The sequence below is a fragment of the Colias croceus genome, chromosome 25, assembly GCF_905220415.1.
Source record: "Colias croceus chromosome 25, ilColCroc2.1".
In the NCBI taxonomy this organism is placed as follows: domain Eukaryota; kingdom Metazoa; phylum Arthropoda; class Insecta; order Lepidoptera; family Pieridae; genus Colias; species Colias croceus.
Window position 1 is genome coordinate 1,152,713 of NC_059561.1, and position 27,839 is coordinate 1,180,551.

Consider the following 27,839-nt stretch of genomic DNA (forward strand, 5'->3'; position numbering starts at 1 on the left):
AATTGATACTTTGCTGTTTTCAATGCTTATTGAGATTTATTGCACGCCTCATAAGCGAAGCGTTGAGGTGGGTACTACTGTCACTTCGCGCAAAACATCTAATTTTTCAAACTTAAAATGTCTTTATGTATCATACATTGCACTTGTAAGATAATACATACACACACATATTAAGAAAAAAACACTATTTTTAACATTCATGATATTTTTGATGTCATTTTTGTTATTTAAACTAGTTAAAAAACAGTTTAAAAAAGTTCTGTCTTGGACGTTCGTGTGTCTGTATGTGCGGAGGATTTTCTTGTTAACACGATAGCGACCGAAATACTTCACTAATCGAGTCTTTTTTTTTTCTCTTACGCTTGAGTATGCTCAGGAATAGAACCCTTTCATTTTTCAGGGTCTGATTCGATGTGGTTTAATTGTTATTAAATAAACAAAAAAAAAATATCGACTGTTCTCCATAATTTTAGTATAATATCTATATAGATATTATACTAAAATTATATACCTATATTCTTTATTTTTAAAGTGTTAGTGTACCTTTTTTTAGTGTACTCAAAATTCACCATTATAAACTCGATTCTTTATACTATAAGCCAAGGTTTAAAAAAATAAGTTGGTAGTCAGTCCCTTAAACCTGCGCAGTTTCACATCTAGGTGGGGCCACAAGAAAAATAGCTCAATTATTACGGTACCGCTTTCTTTACTTTTCCAACTGTTTTATTTTATTTCTTTTTTATATTTATAGTTTATAAATAATCAATTTTATTGTAAAGGATGAGATTATGAGGCGTGCACTTTTGGATTTTCCAAACTATTTTTCATATTAGACTGCTAGAAAAGCTACTATGAAAATAAAAACTCAAAAAAAAACTCAAATAAAAGCGTGAAGTAAGATTTTGTATTTTTTTTTTTTTATAAAATTGAGTTTAGTAACACATTGACGTTGTGATAACAAATGTAACATTATGTTCAAATAAATAATATTTTGTTGCAAAAAACGTGTTATTGAGTGCTAAACTTAAATAAGTTGTATTAGTATAATATTTTCTATTACATTCTTAAAACAAAGCATCATAATTCATAAATGCGTTATAAAATACAGCTGCTAAGTACAAACGATCGTCAGAAATTCTTAGAAAATAAATTGCGGAAAGGCATTGTTATTTAATGCTTTCCTCGTAACAGAAAAGTCACTTAGGTATGTTTGGATAATTTATTAACAAACAAGGACATGGCACTGTTAAACATAATACAAGTGAATAGAAAGAAAGAAAGCGTTTATTTAAACACACAACCTTAGTAATTAAAAATACATAATAACAAGTAAGTATATGGAATTATAATAATAGAGTGCAATAATTTAGAAATTCTTGCGGTGATGTTCCTTTGATTAGCTAGCTGTGCTTGTGATCGGCCGTCATCGTAGTTGTTTATTCATATTCGCCGTATTAGCGGCAATCATTTGTTGGGCCAACGTTGCCCATTGTGAAGAGGGCTCAATGGCCAACAGAATATAATATTGTTAAGAAATTCAATTTTTGAACTGAAACTTCTTTAAACGCGTTGAGAGTAAAATTTCAAGGTCGCGTGAATGCAATACCATCACGTCATGCAGTAAGGCGATGATTTTGGTATCTTTGAATCTTGCCAAAGAAGTTTCACTTCTGACACGTGTGCTCGGTACACATGCTCTTTTTTAACGTTAGTAGAATGTCTTCTAATTGTGTGTGAGATAATTTCCATTTAATCTGGTCCTTACGTCATACGTGTATCGTACTTGCTAATGAAGTTAAGGAAGTAATCTTGAAGTTAAAGCAGCGTGTAATAGCTGTAAGCGCCTCGGAGAATCTGTAATTGTTGTACGGATTAGTTTAACATCGCTTGAAGCGCTTTTTTGTCAAATTCGTGGTCACAAACTGGCTTTAATTGTTTATGATTTCGCTCGAGGGCAAAAGGTTTTCTATATCTTATGTTAAATTCTAGTTTGTTAGATGCATCATTGCCAAGTATCGTCAAAATCCGTTTTGTGAAAGAGTAACACATAACACAGGGATTTTTTATTCATTTTCTTCATTCTATTTTCAGATTCAACATGAAAATATGTCTTTTACCAATTTTTATATGACTGCTAAAATACTTACATTTATAAAAGTGGCTACAGTTAAATTTGTGAATGGTCCAGCGGTAAATATAATTAATTTGGATAATTGTCCAACCAGGATATAAATACTTCTCTGTTTTGATGCATTTTGTGACCACCATTTGCTTTCATACGGACCTGTGGCAAGGGCCATACTCTGTAAAATATAACAATTAAAATATATAGTTAAAAAAAATCATGTTATAATGAAATAAAGTCATGAATTCATTATAATGTCTCTTATCTATACTAATATTATAAAGCTGAAGAGTTTGTTTGTTTGTTTGAACGCGCTAATCTCGGGAACTACTGGTCCGATTTGAAAATTTCTTTCGGTGTTAGATAGCCCATTTATCGAGGAAGGTTATAGGCTATATATCATCACGCTACGACCAACAGGGGTGGAGCCACGGGGGTGAAACCGCACGGAGCAGCTAGTCCTTGATATGAGTACAAAGTTTGAATCTTTGTCCATTTACAAGGAGTATAGTCGATTCTAAACGAGTCTGGTACATAACATGGCAGTTACATACAAACATACAGATGAAGTTAATGATATCATATTAATTACAGATTACACGACTAGCTTACCGCCCGCGGCTTCGCCGCTTTATCTAAAACCTAATAAATTATATACTAAAACCTTCCTTTTGAATCACTCTATCTATTAAAAAAACTGCATCAAAATCCGTTACGTAGTTTTAAAGATTTAAGCATACAATGGGACATAGGGACAGAGAAAGCGAATTTGTTTTATACTATGTAGTGATGGAAAAAAAATCGTAAGTAGGTACTTCCATTAATTTTAAAGTTAACATTTTTTACCAAAATATTTACTTACAGCATAATAAACATCGTTGCTGTGCCAACAATAGAGAAAAAGTTGAGATATGCCAAATATGAGATAAATTAATGTCATCATTTGTTGCATTTTATTTGTTTCCATCTGTAACATAAACAAAAAAATATTTAAAAAAAACGACGTGTGGCACTCGGGGACTGCCGCGGTAAAGCTATTGCATGCTACCTATGCCTTCAAGCCACACCTCCGCGCCCGTTGGAGTTGGGAGCGTGAGGTTTTTCGTTAGGTACTAAATTTGGATTCGGTCCCCGCGCTCAAGGCCCGCGATAGAAGCTATGCAATAGCTTAAAATTTAAATCATAATTTAAAATTAGATTTGAGTGCTTCATAATATAAACAAGGCGCTTTTACTACTGTGACGAAAAATAAAATAAAGCATCAATATTACAATATAAATAATGTTATTTTAAAATATGATTTTTGTTTTTAGTAATAACAATCTAAACTGTTATTAAAATATATAGAAAATACATTTTATACAATTACATTTTATACGATGCACTTTGTTTCCAATCAAGGGATAACGTATTTTAACGTTACTTATGTTCAACTAGGTTTCCGCCCGCGGCTTCGCTCGCGCACTCAAAGAAAAACCCGCATAGTTCCCGTTCCCGTGGGATTTCCGGGATTGCGTCATTTTCCCGGGTTAAAAAATAGCCTATGTCTTTTCTCGGGTATCAAAATATCTCCATACCAAATTTTATGAAAATTGGTTCAGTAGTTTAGGCGTGATTGAGTAACAGACAGACAGAGTTACTTTTGCATTTATAATATTAGTATAGATTTTGTATATCGAATTATTTTTGTACTTTAGTCACAGAATACATAATAGTAGCTAAACGCTACAGAACGGACACTCTCCGCCTCCCGCCAAAATTAAACACTTACCTCACCCCGCACGATCAGACATAAAATGGTCCATATTTTTCTACAGGGACGATACGCAACGAAGATTGACAACATTAATCAAATTGACTTAAAGTAATTTTATTATTTTGGATTTGTGATTATCGTTTTTCGTAGAAAATGGTTAGATATTGTGCTGTTTACGGATGTATTTCATCAGAAAAACGCGAATTTTTTTTTACGTTAGTCAAAAATGTGCCAGCCATAAAGCGTTAACACACACATTTGCAGTCTCTACAGTGTGACTGTCAAAACGATAATTTTGTATGGAGTGTCCGGGGTGTGCTTTAGTTTTTACTAAGTATACTACATATGCCCTTTGTTTCTAATCGAGAGATAATTATTGTGTTGAAATCAATTAATAATTTCACAATTGTCGTCACTGTCAGGATGGCCGAGCGGTCTAAGGCGCCAGACTCAAGGTATTCCTTGCCTGCTAAGCAGGTATGAGCTGTTCTGGTCCTCTCTGAGGGCGTGGGTTCGAATCCCACTTCTGACAAAACCTTCTTTTTATTTTTTTTGAAGTGAAACTATTTTATCGGCGTTGGAAAAAAATTTAGTGTAACATTTTTTCGTTACGCGTGACATTTTTCCGTTACGCGCCATCTTTTTCTTATCCCTACCACGCGTCATTCGACGTACTATTTCTGTAAAGTTGCAAATTATAGTAAATTATTTTTTGAAAAAAGGTCATACAGAAGTTTCACTTCTTACGTGTGTACTAGTACACGCACACATTTTATTTTTATTTCATCATACCATTCTTGGAACAAAAGTACATTTTATCACATTTGGATATTTTAATTTATTAATTTTTTGTTTTACGATATACTCACGCTATATTTAAAAGTTTTAAAATAATTTAATTTAAAAATAATTTATTTATTTGTAATTTGGATTGGTGAAAATTGCGTCACAAATATACGTGAAAATTTGTAGGTTTATGTATGTACTTAAGTAGGTTACCTATAATATTAACGATGAAGTTAATTAGATTTACAAGTGCTTGTTTACATTCAAATGTTTTACTTATTTGTACATTTGAATTACACGTTTTGTAAACAGAATTCTTCCACAGACCTATATTGTTAATATTCAATAGCTCTAATATAGTGAATATTAATTTTAAATTATAATTAAATTTTACTATGAAATTGACTCTATATGTAAAACAATAATGAGCAAGGATCGTTTTCAAAAAATGGATAACGTCTTTTAACATACGAATCCAACATTTCTAAGTATATTATTTTAAAGACCAAGAAAATGTTAATAGAAACAATACCTACATTAGCTTCATTGAGATAATATTACTTCGTATGAAGGAGACACCACGAACAAAATCTGTGCGCCATTTTTTTTGCTCTAAGTTTAAAAAAATATTATCTAGTTAGGTACTTACCGATTAAAGTTATTCCTTTGCACTTTTCCGTATTATTTGTATTATTTGTGCAATATCGTAACACACACGAAAGCATATTTGATGCGTTTCACTTTAACAAATAAAAAATGAGCGTGCAGTTACGCCATATGAGGTAAGTATGTTGAGCGGAACATAAGTGATGTAGGCGGTGTCGTCTCCATATGTATATCTCAATGATTAGCTTTGATATTATAAATTCAGGTTTCTCTTGCCAAATATAGTTTGATTTTATACTTGAGAAAATTACTAGAATACCCTTTTCATTAAATTTGATTTGCTCGGTTCGCTTTGTAGTTATATTTACATGAACATATGAATTGAATTTATGTAATTATTATGAAACTAGTTGTGCCGCGCGGTTCCACACGCGTGGTTTCGCTCCTGTTGGTCTTAGCGTGATGATATATGTATAGCCTATAGCCTTCCTCGATAAATGGGCTATCTAACATCGAAATAATTTTTCAAATCGGACCAGTAGTTCCCGAGATTAGCGCGTTCAAACAAACAAACTCTTCAGCTTTATAATATTAGTATAGATATAACCTATTTTATAGTATATATGTTTGTATAGGTTTTATTATTATAATCTTATTGTTAGATGTAAGTAATAATCATACGGTGTATATTTAGATAGGGAGGCGAGGTAGCTAAATGGCGTAATTCAACGGCGTCGTCGAGACTTATCAAAATCGAAAGAGAAAATAATTTCGAAAAGAAAAGCTTCTATGGTAAAAACCATTTTAGCGGTGGGTTTGGCGTGTACGGATTTTCAAAAATGTAAAAAAAAACAGTTACTTGGGCATTCTCGAGCGCGTCAGATATTCATACTACGTATGCCCCAAGTGCCACTGATAACAACGGTATACTAATCTGCCGGTTTGCGTGGTGGGGCTAGGCATATAAATTCGTCAAAAATGCACAAAAAAAAAAATTACTCGAGCGCGTCAGATTTTCGGAAGGGGTGTTAAGTAGGCCCCAAGGAAGCTCCCCTTAAAAAAACTGACGATTACGGCATGACGATAAGTTACGATGAATTTTTGAAAATGCAGAAAAAAAAAGTCCTTTTGAAATACTCGAGCGCGTCAGATTTTCATAGGGGAGGTTTATCTCGGTATCCTGAAAGCATATTTTCTTAATCTGACAAAAATGTTGGTGGGTTCTCTTTATCTGACCGAAAAAGGTTTGTGGGTTTCTTTTTTTTTATCACCGTTATTTCATATCAATTTTTCTTAACACCCTCAGTTTTCGAGATATACTAAAAAAACCGGGAGTTTGAGTTTTTATGATGCATCAAGTAAAAAAATGTTTAAATTCGGAAAAAAATGAAAAGAGCCCTTTTTTTGTAAAATAAAATTACCTTTTTTGTTTATTTTTTGGAAAAAGTAAAGTTCGCGACATATATGCTGCAACGCGTTTTCCGGAAGACGAAATGGCTCCTCCAGACTTCCGGTCATGCGGAAACCGGCAGATTTTGTATTTTTAGTAAGTTTTAGATTATATTCTTCAAAATAAAAATAAAAACAATCGCGCTCGAGAATGCCGGATTAACGTTTTTTTTTTACAAGTTCGCGACCCTATAACTCGGCGGCGTCAAGGACTTATGGTCAGATTAGTTAAATTTAGTCTTAAAACACTAAAATCAACCCCCAATATCTTAATCTGACGCGCTCGAGTATTTCAGATTATCGATTTTTTTTTACTAATCTGATCGTCTATCCTAGGCGCGCGTCACTACATATAGAGCTAAATAGTGAAAAAGTTTGTTCTATTAGGTCTAAGGTATCTCTCATATCTTAAACTGCCACGCTCGAGTATTGCAGAAAATTCCCCTCTTCGCCTCCCTATCTATATTTCTTTGTTCTATATCATTAAGAAATTATTACTTACTTCAAAGTATATAATATTATGTATATTATGTTATTTTATACCATAAGTTACGTACTTTTGCTCTGAAGTGAGTCTCTACATTTGATTATTTTACTTATTACACATTAACATTTTTGTAGTGAAACTTCTTTAGGCGCAAAAAAATGGGTTGCGTCATGGCAATACCGTTACCTCATGACGTATAATATTATCCCACCAAAAACATTTTCATGTAAAATGTTGCCAAGACGAGCCTATATGACTCGCACTGTCAAAAAGTTATCAGATCTCATGTAGAGCCAAGCTTCTAACACTACACGCCCTAACTCTACAAGGCCTAACTTCACAAACTCTACACCTTAGTCAAAATATGTGGCTTGGCCATTTCGCTACATTCACATCGGCGCGGCGTAAGGTGAAAAATTAATTCACTGTTCATTAGAATCATTACTTTTGTGTTATACAATAGTTCTTGCAGTAACGAACGGCCAAGCCACATATTTTGACTAAGGTGTAGAGTTTGTGAAGTTAGGCCTTGTAGAGTTAGGGCGTGTAGTGTTAGAAGCTTGGCTCTACATGAGATCTGATAACTTTTTGACAGTGCGAGTCATATAGGCTCGTCTTGGCAACATTTTACATGAAAATGTTTTTGGTGGGATTTCATTTCTTTTTGTAAGTTGTTAAGTAACAAAATTTTTTTTTATTTTTTTTTCTTCTTTTTTTGGGGTGTATTTCTTGCACATCAGAGACGCCTTTTTTTTAAAGCCCACTCTCTTGTCAAGGACAATTTATTTTTTATTTTTAGCTACTGTGTGGACGTAAGATACATATATATATATACGTACCCATACATATATATATCTAGGGGAACCAAGTTTTAGATTATTAGATTAGACCTCTAGCGTCATCAAAATTTAATTTAAAATTACAGGTCTAATACAAACTCCCATCCCCTAGTTTAAGGGGTTGGGGGATGAAAGTTACAATTTTTTTGTTGTTTGTGTGCTAATACAATTTTTTTGTTGTTTGTGTGTGCTTCAGCTTTCTAGGACATTAGGAAATACCTTAAGAATTTTGATGATCATCAGTGAGTCAGTGACGAAATTAGCGTTTTTTAGATATAAATAAAATCTGAAGTATAAAAGCTAATGTAATTAAAACTTAATATATTCAATAAGTCCCCTATTGACAATATATCCCGAAAATTTTGTTGATCTAGCATAATCCAAACCCAAGTTATGAGGGTTCAAAAAAACGTCGAAGCGCTTCGAGAAAAGGTAGGTAGTGCCCGTGCGCTTCGCTTTCGCTTGGTTCGTCTTGGCGGGGGCACTACCGTGCCCCCAGATTACGTCATGCTCCATGGAGCAAGACGATGAATTTGGTATCTTTGAATCTGCCAAAAAGTTTCACTTCTGACACGTGTGCTCGGCACACACGCTCTTTTTTATCATAAGAATTTTATGTATAAATTATTTCGTGCACTCTCTATATTATTTAATGCCAGTCCTAACTTCACGCTTCTAAAGTTCTCTAAACCTTTAGTTTTCTAACTTATTTTGGAGCAAAATAAATAAATCGCTTACGTTTATTTGATGAGCTGTAGCACAGAGCATTACTGTGCAAATAAATGTGTATAACATCAGTATTGGTGAACTACAGGAGTTATACAGCCGACAGCATCTGTTACAGAAAAGTTATGCTCGTATGTAGCAATATTGTTATTTACCAGACAAACACTGCAATGAAATTTTTCGAAGAGAATTCAAATTAAGATTTGATGAAATTTTCTAGCTCTGGGTGTTTGCTTTTTGAATGTATGTAGGTGTATATTATATGTAGTATGTGTGTGTTTTAATTCTTTAACATTTTATATGTCATAAAAGGATGGAATAAACGTAGTGGACTCGTTTTCAAAATAGCAGAGTCACTGGGTATGACAAAATTATGCATAACGTTATATATTCTATTTCTAATTTCAAAAAGACAATATTGATGAACTATAAAATATCATTAAATAAAGAGCAAGTTAGTTAAATTATAGTAAAAACCGAACACAAGATAATATTATTGTAAAACAACCTTATCAACTCCACATGACGTCGGTGACACCGTTTAATTCTGTCCAAAACAATATCACCATCATTTTCATCAAATATTGTAGCACAATCAATTCTAATAGACTCCAATTCTAAACGAATAAATATCATGACGGATAAAGCAATCATATCATAAGAAGTTATCCAGGCGCAGGCTAATAAAGTACCAAAAGCCTGGATCACACAAGCGAAGAAGTAACCAGGCATTTTATGTTTATCAAAAGGTACCCAGGAACTCACGACTTCCATATAATCTTCTGTACCGTCTTTAGTATTCTCTCTATACTTCGGGGACAAAAGGTACTTAAACGCTGGTTGGAATATGACTACAAAAGCAGTAGCGTATGATAAAGCGCAGAACATATAGGTCACTTTCCGGCTATATCGAGTGAATTTCCTGACAACTTCTTCTTGTTGCGGATCCTTTGAACGACGGTTTTCTAAATCAGCTCTAGTCACATATTCGCAAACATTCCGCCAATCTTTCTGCCAGAAAATCAATGACCATGCCTTGCAAATGTTGATTACGCCCTGCATGGAAAATTTTAGGTTCGTTAGTACTAGGTTCAGGTCAGTTTTAACGTAGAAAATGTCAAGGAATTCGGTCGTAATGAAAATCGTTTCTAGGAGTTGAATGAGGATAGCAAAACATTTATTTCGAAAGCCATCTGGGAGCCAGAGGCCCCAAAAAGACAGGTATTTAAGGATAGGTCCCAGGAAAGGCCTATTCGGATCCTCAAATTGTAGGAATAGTGACGAGAACATTTTGAAGAATGTGCGAAATAATTAAAGTAAAATGTATTTTATACGAAACGTTTATAATTGTGTTAATTACTTCGCTAGTGATGTGCCAAATGTAAGTCAATTATAAGGCTCGGATTTTATACCCAACATTTTGTCTATGAGCTCTGAGTGAAATTTAATTATTCGCGAAAACAAAATAAACACGAATTAAATACGTTTTAAGTAAATCTGGATTGAACATTGAGTATCTTTTATTAGGTATGTTGAAAACGAACACATTACATAAAATGTGCTGTTTTTAAACCAGATAAAAAATTTCGAGATTTATCTTAATATGACACAATTAAATAGTTTATTTGAACCCTTTAAAACTTATCACTACATAGTATAAAAGAAAGTTGCTTTCTCTGTTCCTATGTCCATATGTATGCTTAAATCTTTAAAACTACGCAACGGATTTTGATGCGATTTTTTTTAATAGATAGAGTTATTCAAGAGGATTGTTTAGTATCTACTAGCTTACCGCCCGCGGCTTCGCCCGCTTTGACTCAAACCTAATAAATTATATACTAAAACCTTCCTCTTGAATCACTCTATCTATTAAAAAATCGCATCAAAATCCGTTGCGTAGTTTTAAAGATTTAAGCATACAAAGTGACATAGGGAAATAGGGACAGAGGAAGCGACTTTGTTTTATACTATGTAGTGATGATGTAGAAATGGTATGTAGTGATTATCACATTTTTACTTCGAATTCGTTTTTGTTCATAGTTAGTCATCATACTTTACAACAATAAGGCAAACGCTATAGTTTTAAGCCCTTATTACAAACCACGTTTCCAGTGTAGTGCCAAAATACATTTACGAATTATGGCGACTCAAACTCTGGTTTTCCACTGCATGCTTCCAAATTATTGTCAACCAGCAAAACGTTGGTTTATTTTGTATTTCCTGCATACAATGTGTTCCTTGCATCTCTTCAGTCAAAATTAATATTAAATTAGTTCAAGGGTGTCATTCGGTGTATAGTCGTGAATAATAAAGTGAATTAATTGCAACAATGTAGTATGTGTTGTAATTATAAAACGATTATGAGTAATTGTAGAATTGTATTGGTTTTTTAAGCTAGGTTTTTGGCGTGACGTTGTTTATAAAATGCGTATCTTGGAGAACTATTAAATTTTGTACCTACTAGTTACAGATTTTGCATTCATTGAAATCCATTTAGCTACTTCATTACATAGTAACAAAGTCGCTTCTCTGTCCCTATGTATGCTTAAATCTTTAAAACTATACGCAACAGATTCTGAATCGGTTTTTTTAATAGATAGAGTGATTCAAGAGGAAGGTTTTAGGATACATTTTATTAGGTTTTAGACAAAGCGGGTGAAGCCGCGAGTGGAAAGCTAGTTTATTATATAAACAAATAATAGTATATTCCAAAGTTATATCCAATTAAAGCCTAAATATACAGTTAAAGTCAAAACCAATGAAGTCAAATGAAATGATGAAACTAATAAAAACGTGTTAAAAACCTACGAGTTTTATTTTAAAATTCACAAAAAAGTTAATAAAGTCGTTAATCCCAAAAAGGTTAACATAATGAAATATTTGGACGTGTTTAAAAGCAAATAGAAATGGGTCGCAGGGGTTTGCAGGCACCGGATATTTTAACTGAAAAGTGGAATTGTTGAGAGCCCTGTACTGTACAGTTCTTGGAATAGGGTGACTATTCATTGGGGAATTACGGGAAATCTTTATATTGAATTTGAATAAATCCCTTTGCCTTGTTCACGGCATCACGCGTGAAGTACTGGACCGATTTCGATAATTCTTGCTTTGATTTGTTCGTTATTTTTAAGAGTAGAAACTTATGAAAGAAAATCTCAAGAAATTTGCGCCTAAAAATTAAAAAATGCGATAACTTAACGGTTATTTACACTTTACTGTATATAGGTAGTTAGGTAGCTTACCGAACGCGGCTCCGCCTTGTCTAAAAATTAACAAATTGTATTCGAAAACCATTGTCTATTAAAAAAAACCGTATCAAAATCAAGTTTTAAAGAGAAGCATGTACATAGAGACAGACGGACTGACAGCGCGAAGCGACATTGTCTTATACTATGTAGTAATTTGAAAATGACTGAATTATATCACTTTTATATTAAATAAATCGGTTAAATATAATTGCTTTAAAAGAAAATGGAGATAAAATTTATAAAATTAATAATCGAGTTCAAGGCGAAAATGTCTGGATTATGTTGAAATCGGCTGAAATAATTGACGGTTAAAGAAAATGGAAAATGAATTTATTTTCAATAGTGACTGTGTACTTTTAATGTACTTAAATCGATTGATTACATTAGTGATTGTGCGAAAAATTAAATTTAAGAGAAAAATTAAATTTACAAAATGCTTCAAATTAAAAATAATATTGGAAATTGTGCAAAAATGAAAATATATTTCAAAATATTATGTTTCACATTGCGTTCATAGATAAATTGCCTTTTTTATTTTTCATAAGCAGTTTTTAGTTAACGAGGTTGTTTATGTACTTGGACCTCGTTAACGATTGGGCGCTAACTAGGTTGCTTATATACTCGGAACTAACTGGGACTATTCCAGATAGGTTGTCGTTACCTAATTGCTTTCTAGGCACGGGTTACGTTGTACTGTGACTTATTTTATAATTGCCTGTTTTTGAAAATTTTTAAGATATAAAAAAAATTACTTACCGTATTTAGTGGGCTGAAATGTTCTCAATATTCATTAATGTCATGTAGGGAGTACGAATAAGCAAGTATTGAGCAACAAAACGCAGGTAATACAAGAGAAAACAGCATAGGAAAATTGAAATTTTTATCGATCATTCCTGCGCGGGGCTGCAAGTCGATGCAGATATTTTATTTTTTTCTGGATACTATATCATCTGGACTTACTTAATATATGAATCTAAGCATCCGCAATTTAAAGCAACGCGAGAAAAAAAATAATAAAGATTTTTCTCCATACAAAAAAAATCAACAATTTTTTTTCTCAAAAACTATACGCCTAGGGGATTTTTACCATTTGAAAAAGTTGATAGGTGTTCAATTATCTGTCTTGAAAATAAAAATCAGCGCGATAGACCGACATTGAATCATGTGTCCATGAAACTTGAATTTGGAACCACTGTGCGTCGGCTCGCGACCGTCTTTTTGTAGAATTTGTGATTCAAGTCGATCAAACCTAAGACTTATTTTTTTATTGCAAAATCAGAAAATTTATTTATATAACTAGCTGCTCCGCGCGGTTTCACCCCCGTGGCTCCACTCCTGTTGGTCGTAGCGTGATTATATATAGCCTATAACCTTCCTCGATAAATGGGCTATCTAACACTGAAATAATTTTTCAAATCGGATTCGTTCTTCCTGAGATTAGCGCTTTCAAGCAAACAAACTCTTCAGTTCAATAATACAAGTATAGATTGACCAATCCTGTTAAATAATAATACACATCATAGGTACTCAATTTGAAAATGGCTCAGTCTAATCAAATAGCCTACATGAAATAATAAATATTAAATATTGACCTTACAAACGTTCCTATTATCTTTTGTTTAATTTCATTTTATTTTTAAAGTATTTTCAATTAGAACAGCATATTTGTTTACAAATACTGTTTTATTTATTTAATTATTACATATTTATTTGCATAAATATGATATCTAGAAATTAGAGGGTTTTAACGGTTTTGACTGCTATTTATTTCGTCATTTCGTTAAGATCTAGAAATTTTTTTTAACAGATTTTTGTCGCGATTTATTCCGTTATATCAGTCTTTATTTCCTAAATGTTATTACTCGCGTAAAACAGAAGGAACTACATAATACCATATCTCCAAAATACACACAACTATTTCTCCATTTTACTGTTTATAGTAATTCACTCCTAATTTACTCCAAATAGTTATATTTAGTTTAAACAGATTATAAAAGACAATTAGTGAAGTTAACTGGAGTGAAGTTAGCCGATAAGAGTTAATTTCACTTTTATCTTACTGCAGTTGTAGTTAAATGGTAAAGTTGGTCTTTCCGATGCGATACTAGTTTGTTTTATTTCATTTATTAGTACCACTGAAAATAAAAGCCACAATTTTAAACCGACTTCAAAAAAAGAGGAGGTTCCCATTTCGGCCGGTATTTATGTATGTAAGTAGGTACACCGATTTCGCTGAGGTTTCTGAACCGATTTACGTGATTATTATTTTGTTTGATGCGAAATAGTTTCGAATTGGTTCCAAATTTGATTCGAGCCTACCAAAAGTATTTATTTTATAAGCATTTTTATCGTAATGAATAATCTACATTTACCACAAACACGACAATTCACAGATTCAAAATCCTTTTAACATACAAATAATATAACATGCTCTTTACAATTTTCAAAGCTAATTTTTAAGCTATTTGAAAAGAAATACACAAGTACCTCTTTTCTGTGATTTTATATTATTAGTATATTAGTGGTTAGGCAGCCAATATATCAAATCTATACTAATATTATAAAGCTGAAGAGTTTCTTTGTTTGTTTGAACGCGCTAATCTCAAGAACTTCTTGTCCGATTTGAAAAATTCTTTCAGTGTTAGATAGCCCATTTATCGAGGAAGGTTATAGGCTATATATAATCACGCTACGACCAACAGGAGTGGAGCCACGGGGGTGAAACCGCGCGGAGCAGCTAGTTATATAAATAAATTTTCTGATTTTGCAATAAAAAAATAAGTCTTAGGTTTGATCGACTTGAATCACTTTCACCAAGTATTAAGAATACTAAAAATGTTATTTTTACTCGTATGAAGAATTTATTTTCAAAGTTATTTTATTAAAAATCCATTTATATTTTCCCTAAATCAAGATCCGTGAAGAAAAGCTAGCACTAAACAATTTTATGTGGCACTAAAAATTATTTTAGTATTTTCATTTCTCGCTATAAAACGTTTGTAACTTTGGCTCAAATAAATATTGCAAAATGGCGAACGAAAAAATAAAACTTATTTTCGTGAAAAAAATTGTAAAATTTTAAGTCTGACAAAAAGTATCTACTACACTATTTCAAGTAGTAAAATATATTTTAGTTAAATATATTTTGCTACTTGAAATAGCGCAGTGGTGGCTCAGTGGTGAGACCTCGGACTTCGAATCGATAAGTCCGGGTTTCGAGACCAGGCGAGCGTGCAGGAAATAAATTGATTTTTCAATTTATCTGCGCATGTTGTAACATCACCACTGCTCGAACGGTGAAGGAAAACATCGTGAGGAAACCGCCATGTCGAAGAATTAAAAAAGTTCGACGACATATTGTGTCATCTGCCAACACGCACTTGGCCAGCGTGGTGGATTATGGCCTGTACCCTCATAGGAGGCCCGTGTCCCAGCAGTGGGAACGTATAATATGGGCTGATGATGATGATCATGATGATGATGATCATGATGATGATGACTTGAAATAGTGTAGAACCCGAATTACGAGTAACATAATAAATGTTATTAAAAATGGTATAGTAGTTTTTGTATAAGCAAATTTTCAAAAGGGTCAGTAAATTATTAGTCTTAGTATTTTTTGTATGCGAGGTTCAAAAACGTTAGCAATAAACAACCTATAAAGCATGAATTCTTATACATAATAATTTAAACATAATATTTCATACAATATATTGTTAGTTTTATCCTCATACAAAAGTAATATAAAATATGGATCACTTATAACTTTGAGACACTATAATTTGGTCATAAATCTAATCAATATCGATATTTTTGTTATAAACTGCCTGTAATAAAGGGAAAGATGATAAATATTGTCTCCCAAGTAACTAAATATACTTCTCATATACAGGGTGTAATCGTTAAGTGTGCACAAGCGATTATTCCGTAACTATTGCAGATACCAAAAAACTTTAAACTGATATCGAAAGTACTTAACCTAATGATTAAAATGGCCATAATAAATTTTTAAAAATAAAACGAGAAATATCCAAAAGTGTTACATTAAACGCTCCCATACATTTTATTTCCCATACATTTTGTATTCATAGCAGATTTTCGAAGTGATGTCCTCATTGTGAAATACAATGCGGAGCTCTATTTATAGTTTCTAAATGAACTTCCCTTTAAATTTGCGAAGTAATTAAAGCAAAAAACCAAAAAAAGAAAGAAAAAGCTAAAATCTTTCATATTAAATGTACTAGGTTGATCCAAAAGTAATGATAATTGGGTATTTCCTGTGCACATAAAAATATAAAATAAATGTTTTTTGCTTGCTCATGTATTCACTAAGTAATCACAAAAAAATCATATCAACAGGCCACGTTTCCAATTATTTACATTAATTTGAATGTGAACCGTGCGTGCCAGAATGTTTCCCGACGAAAAGAAGAAACAACGATTCGACATGTAGAGGGTAAATTTCTAAATTTTTAATGATATCAGGATAATTTTTTGTCACGTTTTGTGATCATGGACGTTACCCGAGTTCACTATGTTTATGCTGAAACCAAAAAACAATCAATGTCCTGGATGCGAGCTTCCAAAGCGACGATGAAGAAATTCAAAGTGAAAATCAGTAGGTTAGATTAAAACGGTAGTTTTTTGGGACGCTGAAGGAATAATTATGGTGGAATATTTTAAAAAGGTAGCCACTTTATTGGGCTCTTACTAAACAGACCAAATTAAAAGATTGCGGTAGGTTAGTAAGGAAAAGAGACATGGCAAACTGCGGACCTGAACGCTGTTTCACCAAGCAACGCACCAGATCACAAAGCGTCAGTTGCGATGGCTGCCATTCAAAAATCGGCATTCCAAATGCTTTAACACCTACCCTATTTTTTAGATCTAGCTCCTATTTACTTTTATCTCTTTTCTCGGCACAAGAAACACTTTCTTAGCAATAAATTATTTTAAGACGACAGCGAAGTGATGGCCGCGTGGAGGGGTTTTTGTGGATGAAGTCAGTATTTTTTTTTAAGTTTAGGAAAAAAAATATTGAAGTGTATTTTCTAGTGAGAAGACTATCTAGAGAACTACATAATTTTTATAACAGTAATGACCTTGTTTAATATTGATTATCATTACTTTTGGATTAACCCATGTACATGGGATATTCGTATCTCATACTAAATGTATGGGAGGGTTTCAAGTAAATTTTTTAGATATTTCTCGTTTTATTTTTAAAAATTTATTATGGCCATTTTACTCATTAGGTTAGATACTTTCGATATCAGTTTAAAGTTTTTTGATATCTGTAATAGTTACAGAATAATCGCCTGTGCACACTTAACGATTACACCCTGTATATTATATATATATATATATATATATATATATATATATATATATATATATATATATATAGACTATATATATGTATAGACTTTAATAAAAATTGTAAAAAATGTGGTGTTTCACATTACAAGCTGATAAATTTCGTCGAAAACTGATCAGCTGTTTATGGTATGAAATAATAACAAATCTATACAAATAGTAAAATCGTAGGAAAGTCAAAACTGTACATTAAATATTTTTTAAAATAATACTTGGGATGTGACCTACAATGGATACCGAAGCCAAAAATATAGTTTTATAGAGTTTTTTTCTGTTTGGTTGTATGTACGTCCAGGCTAAACTCAGAAAGCAAGGATTTACTTCAGATTTAGTACAGAGGTAGATATAGACCTTAGAAAGGATAGGATAGGTTTTATCCCGGAAATCCTACGGGAACGTGAACTATGCGGGTTTTTCTTTGACTACGCGAAGTCGCTGGCAGATAGCTAGTAATAACCATAGGTAATACGATAAAATCATTTTACAAACCACAGACAGGCAAATAAAGGTTGCAAAGTATGTACTTGTTTAGCTCGAATCTCCAGTCGTCGGATATTGTTTTGACAGATGCTTGCCATCATAAATAATAAAAAAACTTTGGCCTATCGGTTTCTTTGCTAAATTATTTTACTTACCCACTGTGCTGGTGATATCACCGTGATAAATTTTATTTTTAACTAGCTGTGCCCCGCGGTTTTACCCGCATTTCTCATCTTCTATTGTTCTTAGCGTGAAGATAGCTTTCTTTTTGCCACAGTTTTTAGATTTCAAAGTACATTAGAAAACCTCATTGAAATATATTTTTTTTACCTACTCCCCAAATTGCAACATAATATTGACATTCACACATAATCACTACATAGTATAAAACAAAGTCGCTTTCTCTGTTCCTATGTCCCTTTGTGTGCTGAAATCTTTAAAACTACGCAACGGATTTTGATGACTTTTTTTTAATAGATAGAGTGATTGAATAGGAAGTTTTTAGTATAATATAATTTATTAGGTTTTAGACAAAGCGGGCGAAGCCGCGGGCGGTAAGCTAGTAATATATACAATGAAGTGAAACAAATGAACACACGGATATCGCAAAAAAACGAGATATCGAAGCTATCATTTAGGCTACAATTCACCATTCCACTCATACTTTAGACGAGCCGGAGAAAGTTTGAAACATTTTGTTTCAAAATTAATGATGAAGTTGCCTAAAAGGTTATTTTGAGTACGAATTGAATGTTGGGGATTTTCTTTTTGTTTTTTAATAAAATATTTACGTGAAACGCGGATTGCGATATTAATTATTTATGTATTGAGGTACAATTAACCTAATTACGTATAAATATAGGTTTATTGTAATTACAACCAACAATATAAAACGAAAATCTGTTAAGCTTTTACAAATATTTACCGTTGCGAATTGCAAAAAGGAAACAGGATTTCTTCAACAAAATATCATTGAGAACCGTTTTGATAAATAATCTTTTATATAAAAACCGCATACGAATCAGATTATCTGTTTGTGAACTATGATAGCATAAGCAAACACACAAACAAATACGTAGAAACATTGGTATTTGGTACCTTAAAGTTTAACATAGCTTATTTTTCCGCCAGATGCCAAATAACATGCTTTTAAACGTTCCTAATGCTTTTAAAGGTCCTACATACCTACCTATATTTCTTTTAGAAATTGCTTGAAGCAATAAAGCCGCCCTTTGCATCAAATGTCCTGTCTGTGTGTGTGAAATTTGTATTTTTTTTGTATGCAATAAAGATTATAAATATATTTCCATGTAAAAAATATTTAAAAATAATACAAATATTACTCCACAAAAAATACTCAAGTACATAAACAAAAAAACATAAAATACAAGTAAAAACCGCGGAAACGCTTGACGTACACGGGTCCAATCACGCGCACATAATATATTTTCGATACATGATTGACGATTCTCAACCCCTCTTCTGTGCAAATATGTTACTGGTTTTTATAGGATACGACTGCGACACGATATTTTTGTTTATTTAAGCGTTACGAATATTTTTTAATATTTAAAACATGCTCAACAAAGCGCTGATAAGGACACTAGAAAATACTGTAATGACGTCGTGAAAAAACAAAATTAATTAAGCACCGGCTTGAGCTTGTCTTATTAATTGAAGTAGATGTTGTGAAATGTCGTTTTAGTTAGCCATTTTGAGTATTTATTTCTTTAACAATCCATCCGCCATTATTCAGGTAGAGTTCAATAGCGCAAAAACTATATAAGTGATAAAATTATATACATTTGAAGTTAAACGCAGCACAATCAGATTTTTCAATAGATTAGTAGGTATCTTAGCCGGAAAATGTAAGGATGATTACCGTAAATATTTTTGAAGTGAAACTTCTTTATCGGGAAAAAAATTTCATGTTACATTTTTTCGTTACGCGTTACATTTTTCCGTTACGCGGCTATCTTTTTCCTATCCCTACCACGCGTGATTCGATGTATTTCTGTAAAGTTGCATATAGTAAATTATTTTTGAAAATTAAGGTCATAAAGAAGTTTCACTTCTTACGTGTGTACACTAGTAGACGCACACATTTTTTATTTAAATTGTTTTTGTAATGTCCTTGTGAGGCTGTGCCATTGAATAAACTTTATTTCTTTCTTTAAAGGCCTTGTGTTTAAAAATTTTATTAAAATATCGTATCGTCGTCGTCACGTCGTATGTAAATAAAGCAAACACTATAATAGTAATAGTAAGTTTTTGTTCCAATGATTTGTTTCACGAGAAAACTGCTTTTTGAAGGATAGGTATTCGGCATCTGTATGTTTGAATATATTTACATAATATGTGTTATCGTAAAGGAAGATTGCGTATTTTGTATGTATGTTGAGGATAATATCTGGAACTGCTTGGGAAATAACTTGAAGTTTTGACTTGCTGTTTTATCTCAAGGGTTATTCATTTTAGTTTCAGTTTAGTTGAAATCTACCGTAAACGTTAGATAAGAAAGATTATTAGTAAGTATATAGGGAACATTAATGTTTTTCTTTATTGTTATTTTTTTCTATTCGAATGATATTGATTAGCACAGGAGTGTAACGACTCTAAGGTTTATATTAGAAGTAGCTCAGATAAGATTAGATATTCATCTTTGTATGTTATAGATATACATAATATATCCGAACAAATATCCAAGTGAGTAATATAATATGAGAGAATATTGTGAATGTAAAAAATGTATGCGTGTACTAGTGTACACACGTAAGAAGTGAAACTTCTTTATGATCTTATTTTTCAAAAAATAATTTTCTATATGCAACTCTACAGGGATAAGAAAAATATGGAGCGTAACGGAAAAATGTCACGCGTAACGAAAAAATGTTACACTAAATTTTTTTCCAACCCCTATAAAGAAGTTTCACTTCAATAAAAACTGGATTGCTAAAGACGCTTGAAGATCCTTTTGGGATAACATAAGACACTAACAGTTACGCATTAAATTCAGCAAAACCCAACACAAATAATTCATAATATGATTCTAATAGAACTCCAACATTCAAGATGTTCAACAAAAACAATATTGAAGTAAAGGGTCAAGCTGTGTTTAGGGACAATAAAGCGGACCGGATTTGTTGACCGAAGTAATATAATGTAAACAGTTCTTATAGCTCTTTAGTCTTATAGGTCCTTCGAGTTACGGTACAATTGTTATTGTAATGGTAAATGTTTCTAATGTTGAAGGTTATTGATTGGATGGACGGTTGGTTTAATGGGTCAGCAATTTAGGTCTAGATGATATTTTAGGTGAAGCGGAGAAAATAGATAGGTCAAAAGTACTACTTATACTTCTCAGTCTGAGTAGTATAAGTGGACGAAATAAAAATAAAAGCCCCTGTGAAACAAGTAGGTACACTTGATAGAGGGACAAAATATATCCGAAAGCAACAATTTTACTTATAATATGAATTAAATACATGTAGCAAGCAATATCTCCCATTACGATACGCACAGGCGATTCAAGTATCCTGCAAGTCTCGGAGACTAGTCGCCGCGGAGAGAAGACTATGGGTATCCATATTATTCTTGATTTTTTATCACTAGATAACGCTCAGATAGAGATAGATAGCATAGTTAATCCAACATTTTATGTTATGTTCATCAATATTTACGAATACTATGTGAATGTACCCAATTCCGATGTTGTATTTTTAATGCTTACCAAAACACCTCTTCCATATAAAAACAGACGCATTAGTCCCTTTGTGAAAACATTTTAGTTATTAGATTGATTTGACAGCTGCTGCGTTGTTTTGATTATTTGTTCCAGAACATTCTATTTGAACTATCTTAAATCACATGAACTTGGGAATATTCTCATTAGTAGATAATATTTTGTGACTATGTATACACAAGATAAGTATTAAGTACGTTTGGTTTGCTAATACGTACTATTTATTCTGTCACCATATTAACGCTGTTTCAGAGCTTTACCGACCATCAGTGCGTACGTCAGTCGCGCTTGTCATATGTATGGAAATTCATAAAACCTTTCATAGCTAGACCGACCATACGCACGCGTATTGTCATGCGCAGTGTCATAGTCATACAAATGTTGATGCGTATCGTCAGGACCGACGGTACGCACTCACGGTCGGTCAAGCTCTGCAACCAGCCTAATTATACCTTTAATCATTACTATTCCTAAGTAATGTTGTAAATGCGAAAGTGTATTTGTCTTTCACGTCACAACGGATAAATTTTATAATAAGATTTTGTTGTCTTGAGATAATTAGGGGCTTACATAGGCTACTTTTTACGGCGGTATTATATCACATTTCTATAGGATTTTCCTTTAACTATTCGGCCAAAGCCATGCGTGGACTAGTTACATATATTTTTTATGATTTTTGGGATGTTCCTTTATCTATTCGGGTAAAGCCGTGTGAAATAATAACATATATTTTTACAATTGAATTATAATCAAATTTAGATTTACCCGTAACTGTATTAGGTATAAGACGATATTACTAACCAATTACATAATTCTAGGTCAATGGATAGTACCCAATAAATTTCGATTCCCTTAAGGGTCGAAATATAGGTTTCTTGCGGCGTAAACGACAGTCTCTTTTTAGGTTAACTCAGAAGATTATTTTACAGCTTCACGACTTGAATAAATGGTTTTTATTTGATCAGGATAACCTCTATAGTCGACCTTTAGTTTTAACGCTTATGTTGGAAAAACGTTTTGTTACCACTAAAATGTTTGAAGATCAGCTTTAATTTAAAGGATATTCAAAGCAAATTAATAAAACAAGAGTACTTAATGGTTTTCAAAGCCTAGATCCCACAAGCAATTATCTTAATGGTAGCCATAAATAAACCTGTTTTTTACCATAACGTCTCTTCTTAATTATCAAGTTAATTCTTTAATGTCTTTGAGCAAATTAACTTCTCACCTCGTGGCATCCAGTAACGTCTTTACTGCCAGAAGTAATTCTCAGAGAGCTATGCCATTGTTTAGTTTAATAAAAACATCGCAATTAAAACTTATTTCACGTCTTAATTATAAGACGGTTTCCACCAAATAGCTGCAATTAAGATCGAAGTTTGTACAGTCGATTTTGAGTCCTATCTCTTTGGTTTACAATTCAAAATGTTATGATGTCTCCCAGCCATCAGCTATAGGACTAATTTATCCATGTCACCGCAATTCGGTCCCTCAGTCTAGAGTTCGGAAAGCTTAGTCATGGCACATTAAACCTGCTTTTGACAGAAAGCTTTGTTATTTGCGGTTATATATTATCGAGGTAAACTTTGCCTGGTGTATGCGGCAGGCGCTAAGTTTTTGAAGTCGTCAAACTTGATATTTTTAATATCGTTCAGGTACTTAGGCTAATATGATTATGGAATGAGGGAGTTTTTTTTTGTCTAAGGAGTGTTTGAGTGCTTGGTTGTCTTAAATTTAGTGCTTACATTAACAGGTCTAAAGGCCGAAATTGAGATCTTCATTCAAGTGCTACTCGTTTGAAACAGTCTATTAAATATCATTGTTGAAATGGAAAGTTTAATTTATAAGGCCCAAATCTAACCCTTGTCAAAAATATTCCATTTCAAACTTGATGTTTATTCATTCAACTGTGTTTCTCTTGAAAACTATTTTTCATTGTCAGTTTACTAGAACATACCTACTTAATAAGGAAATAATATAATATTGTACATACGAAATTTCAACTCTTCTTACTAGCTGTGTTTTTTTTAATAGTTTAACATTCACAACTCGCGATTAAAATTACCTATTCCATTTTTAGAGCACTTAAATCAATTTAGTATATTTAAACTTGTTCCCAGTAAACTAATATTGTAAAGATAATTTTTCTTCTTACTATTAAACACAAAAATCATTAGAACGATTTTAAGAATTATTTTACCTAATGGGTTTATACATCTTTACTCGTGCAAAGACGGGGCAAGCAACAAGTATAAACTAAAACGTATAAAACTTTATACATAATACAATGTTAGCATGTAAGTAACACACTCACCTCTTGAATTATTCACAAAGCAACGCAAAATTAACTACAACCAAATCCAATTTTAGCTAGACGATCAAATGTAAATAATTAGAGATTAAATTAAATTCAAAGTGAGCCATTAATTCCTGTCAAGCGCTCAGCTTTATTCGTCCAATGTCCCAGATTCCAGTTTGGACGTCTTGTAACTACCCTCAGACAATTCTTCCGGTAGATTCTTGGGGACATAGAGTAAACAATGGCAAATGCGAATTCTTGTAACTTTTGTTTATTTTGTGGTAATAGAATGATCAGTTTGTTTAAGTCACTGAATTTATAACTTTATGTGGTGTCCATAATGTCTACAAAAAGTCTACAATTTGTACATGTAATTTAAAGGTTTTAGGTATAACTTTAATGTTCTTTATACAGTTTAATTTAATGTAAATAACTGTATTATTTGAAATCACTGGTGTAATCGGAGCGACCGATTCGTTTATTAATTATTAATACTGAATATTCTGTATTAGAATACAATTTAAAGATTTGATAGATGGGTTTGCCAGACAAATGAAAGAGCAGTAAAATTTTCTATTTTTTTATTTATTTTACACGATTGTCTCATTGGTAAAAAATCTTCACCAAACATTCGAATGCTCACACTTAAAGATTTTAATAACAATATAAATGTTTTTACATAAACGAAGCGAAGCGTGAGCGAATATTAATAAATATAAATTAACTAACTGACTTCTCTACTCTATGTCCTGTCGTTAATAAGGAGACTGAAGTTGGTCTTCAACATAAAATCAAGGACACTAGAATAAACTAAGACTTTAATTAGACAAATTAAATCAACGTGAATGGATCTGTTTCGTTTGATGATTTATTAGTTAAATTATTGTTTGCCATTTCATGATATTGTCTAGATTTTGAGAAGTCTTTGTGATGTTGAAGTGACGTTTTGTAAGATTAAGTTACTGTATAGTATTTTGTAAATGGATGAATATCTTGTTACTTTGTATTCATAGTATTATAGTAGATTTTGTTGTTCTTTAGTATAATGCCGTGACTTCGCTCAGATTTAAAAATTTTATGGCAAAGTACAATTTAAATTTTACTTTAGATAAAACAACAGATTTAGAAAATATATGTAGTTAGGTACGAAATATAAAAAACTTTAATCATATCTAGCCATTTGATATCGCATCTTTTTACTGGAAGATCTATTTAATATAAACCTGTTTGTTATTATTTATATATGTTCTTTGGGACAAAATATAAAGCTTACCTTTGGGGCATTATGACCAAGTACTTTATTGGAATATTATACAGATTTAACCATCTGGTTGTATAGTAGGAAAACAAAAAAAGAATAATGCTAAGCTTATTATTGCTGAAAAATATTATGAATGCTCTATTAAAATGATTTATTAAAACTTTACCAATCTATATATTAAAAAAGGCTGTATCAAAATTCGCATTGTAGTTTTAAAGGTCTAACACACATAGGGACAGACGAACAACGACCTTGTGGAACGATTTACCATCTTCTGCGATCCGAAATGTATTCGACGGGGAAACTGAAGGTTAGAAAAGGGCATAATTATATCTCAAAGGTCGGCAACACATTCGCGGTGACCCAGCATCGCGAATGCTTATGGGCGGCGGGCATCACTTTCCATCAGGTGACCCGCCTGCTCGTTTGCCTGCTTTAACGATAAAAAAAGACAGCAACAGTATGTACATAAAAAATAGTGCCAAAAAGTAATTAATTGTTTTGCAATCTGGTTATTGTTTTAATAGTAATCATGTTTATTATTTAGTGATGATAAAACATAATATTATAATATGTAGTTAACAAAACGCCGCACGCTAGTTAGCAGGCATATAGCTTTGCCCTTAGCAAATAACTAAGTCCACAGAGAGTGTACTCGCAAATTTCACAACACTGTGTTGCGCATTGCGGAGCCTTGTAACTTTAAGATAATCGGATTAGTACATTTGTATGTCCGGTACTGTTCCTTAAGGAGAAGATTACGAACTTCGTGTGTTCGATTTGGTTATGGTTGCGCTCTTTGTCACAAAATGGTTACTTCCTATGTACAAAATATAAACAACTAACAATTAAGGTCAAAATAATATAAAATATTCTTATTTTTATTTGTTCAATAAGACTTCTTCTAGAAGCACTTCGTCGTAACATTTTTAACATTTAAACAACACAGCAAAATTGTACTACTTACCGCTTTACAATTAATGTAATCTAAAAGTAAGTAAAATCTTTCAGGTAGGTAGAGATTGTTTCTACTAGTGTACTACAAGTGTACTACAAGTGAAACTTCTTTATCGGGGTAGGAAAAAAATTTAGTTGCTGAGTTGGTCAGGCATCCGCCCCGGCATGGCGCGAAAGGATGCGGGTTCGAGTCCCGCCTCGTGATCGAATTTTTTCTATTCTTTATAAATTTATAAAAAATTTAGTGTTAAATTTTATCGTTACGCGTGACATTTTTCCGTTACACGCCATCTTTTTCTTATCGGTAAAGTTGCATATAGTAAATTATTTTTGGAAAAATAAGGTCATAAAGAAGTTTTACCTCACGTGTGTACACATTTTTTTATGATGGTTTAAACAACATACTAGAAAAAAGGTGATAGTTTTCAAATATTTCCAACTGCCCAATTTTATACTATGACATGAATTTCATTTTAACTCAATGAGTATTATTTTATAAGACCTCTACATTCTAATATAGGCACACCATAAAGAAAGCACCGCAAAGAATTAATTTAAGACGACCGCGACGGGACGGACAAAGCAAAGGGTTAAACTTTTAAGACGTCGTTTCATATGCAAGCCTTTTTTCCCATTATAATTTTTTTTAATCTTGTACCAAAACAAAACTTCAAACAATTATAAATAGAAGTCGGAATACTTAAATTAATACAAAATAAAGTTAGCCGAAATATCCCTGTTAGTAAACAAACATAACTTTTGTTATTACACGAAAATGGGTTTCTCAACGATTAAACCGTTTCTTATATAAGTTGAACAAAGCAATTTAAAGTTTGTAAGTGTGTTACGATATATTGGTACGAGCGAGATTAAGAAGGTACTGCCTCTATAGAATGCTTATCTATATCTGTATGTATTTTGTTTGGAAGACACACAATTTATACATATGAAATACTAAACGTGCCCTCGGTTTTACCCGCACTGCTCCGCTCCTGTTGGTCTTAGCGTGATGATATATAGCCAATAGCCTTCCTCGGTAAATAGTAGCCTATTTACCTATCTATCTTATCTAACACCGAAAGAATTTTTCAAATCGGACCAGTAGTTCCTGAGATTAGCTCGTTGAAACATACATTTAAGGTGTTATACATATATACTTATATAGATCTGGTTGTTAGTTCGTGATACTAAACTGTTGGTATGAATATCTAAGCATTATTTATATTGATATATTTATCCTATTATTTATCCTTTATATTGATAACATTACCAACTAAATTAAATTAATGTATTTTCTTTCTTTCTTAACTGCCTCTTCAATATTATTTATTTGTATTTACAATTGTATCAACACAATATAAAATACTGAGGGTATTTTAACTCTATACATTGTAATGAAACCAATTATTCTACAAAACTCAATAAGTCTCAAAACAATTGCCTCCGAGGGTCTGTATTGTTTGAAATAAATGACCTTTGTACTCTAATTAAGAAATAGAATTTGTATTTTTCTTTGAATAATGTGAAAATTTAACTGGTTCTAAAAAGAGCTTTTTTTTTGTCAATAAATGTGCTTTATACAGGACAGTATTAATATTTTTTTGCATAAAAAATACATAGTTTACGTTTTTAAACGTTTTCTTTTATCTATATAATAATTTATACAAAAATTTTATCAATATCAGTCTAATCATTTTGTAGC

The 27,839-nt window shown here is 32.2% G+C and overlaps 1 protein-coding gene and 1 non-coding gene across 2 annotated transcripts; one reads left to right on the plus strand and one right to left on the minus strand.

The window, feature by feature from the left end:
• Positions 1 to 1,638: 1,638 nt before the first annotated feature.
• On the minus strand, positions 1,639 to 10,064 carry LOC123703007 (odorant receptor 49b-like). The gene is made up of 5 exons (XM_045650875.1): positions 9,283 to 10,064; positions 8,787 to 8,883; positions 2,988 to 3,092; positions 2,148 to 2,303; positions 1,639 to 1,854 (listed from the first exon to the last, which is right to left on the minus strand). The coding sequence occupies exons 1-5, from the start codon at positions 10,062 to 10,064 to the stop codon at positions 1,816 to 1,818; spliced, it is 1,179 nt and encodes a 392-aa protein (XP_045506831.1). The 3' UTR covers positions 1,639 to 1,815.
• Trnal-caa lies at positions 4,299 to 4,413 on the plus strand. Its single transcript has 2 exons — positions 4,299 to 4,336; positions 4,369 to 4,413. It is a non-coding gene; the product is annotated as a tRNA-Leu (tRNA).
• Positions 10,065 to 27,839: the final 17,775 nt, after the last annotated feature.

Coding starts and splice junctions, on each gene's coding strand:
- LOC123703007 (XM_045650875.1), bottom strand. CDS start 10,064: ATGTTCTCGTCACTATTCCTACAATTTGAGGATCCGAATAGGCCTTTC. Junction 8,884..9,282: donor CGTCATGTGGAGTTGATAAG/GTTGTTTTACAA, acceptor TTTCTGTAACAG/ATGCTGTCGGCTGTATAACT. Junction 1,855..2,147: donor CTGTAGCCACTTTTATAAAT/GTAAGTATTTTA, acceptor CAACAATTACAG/ATTCTCCGAGGCGCTTACAG.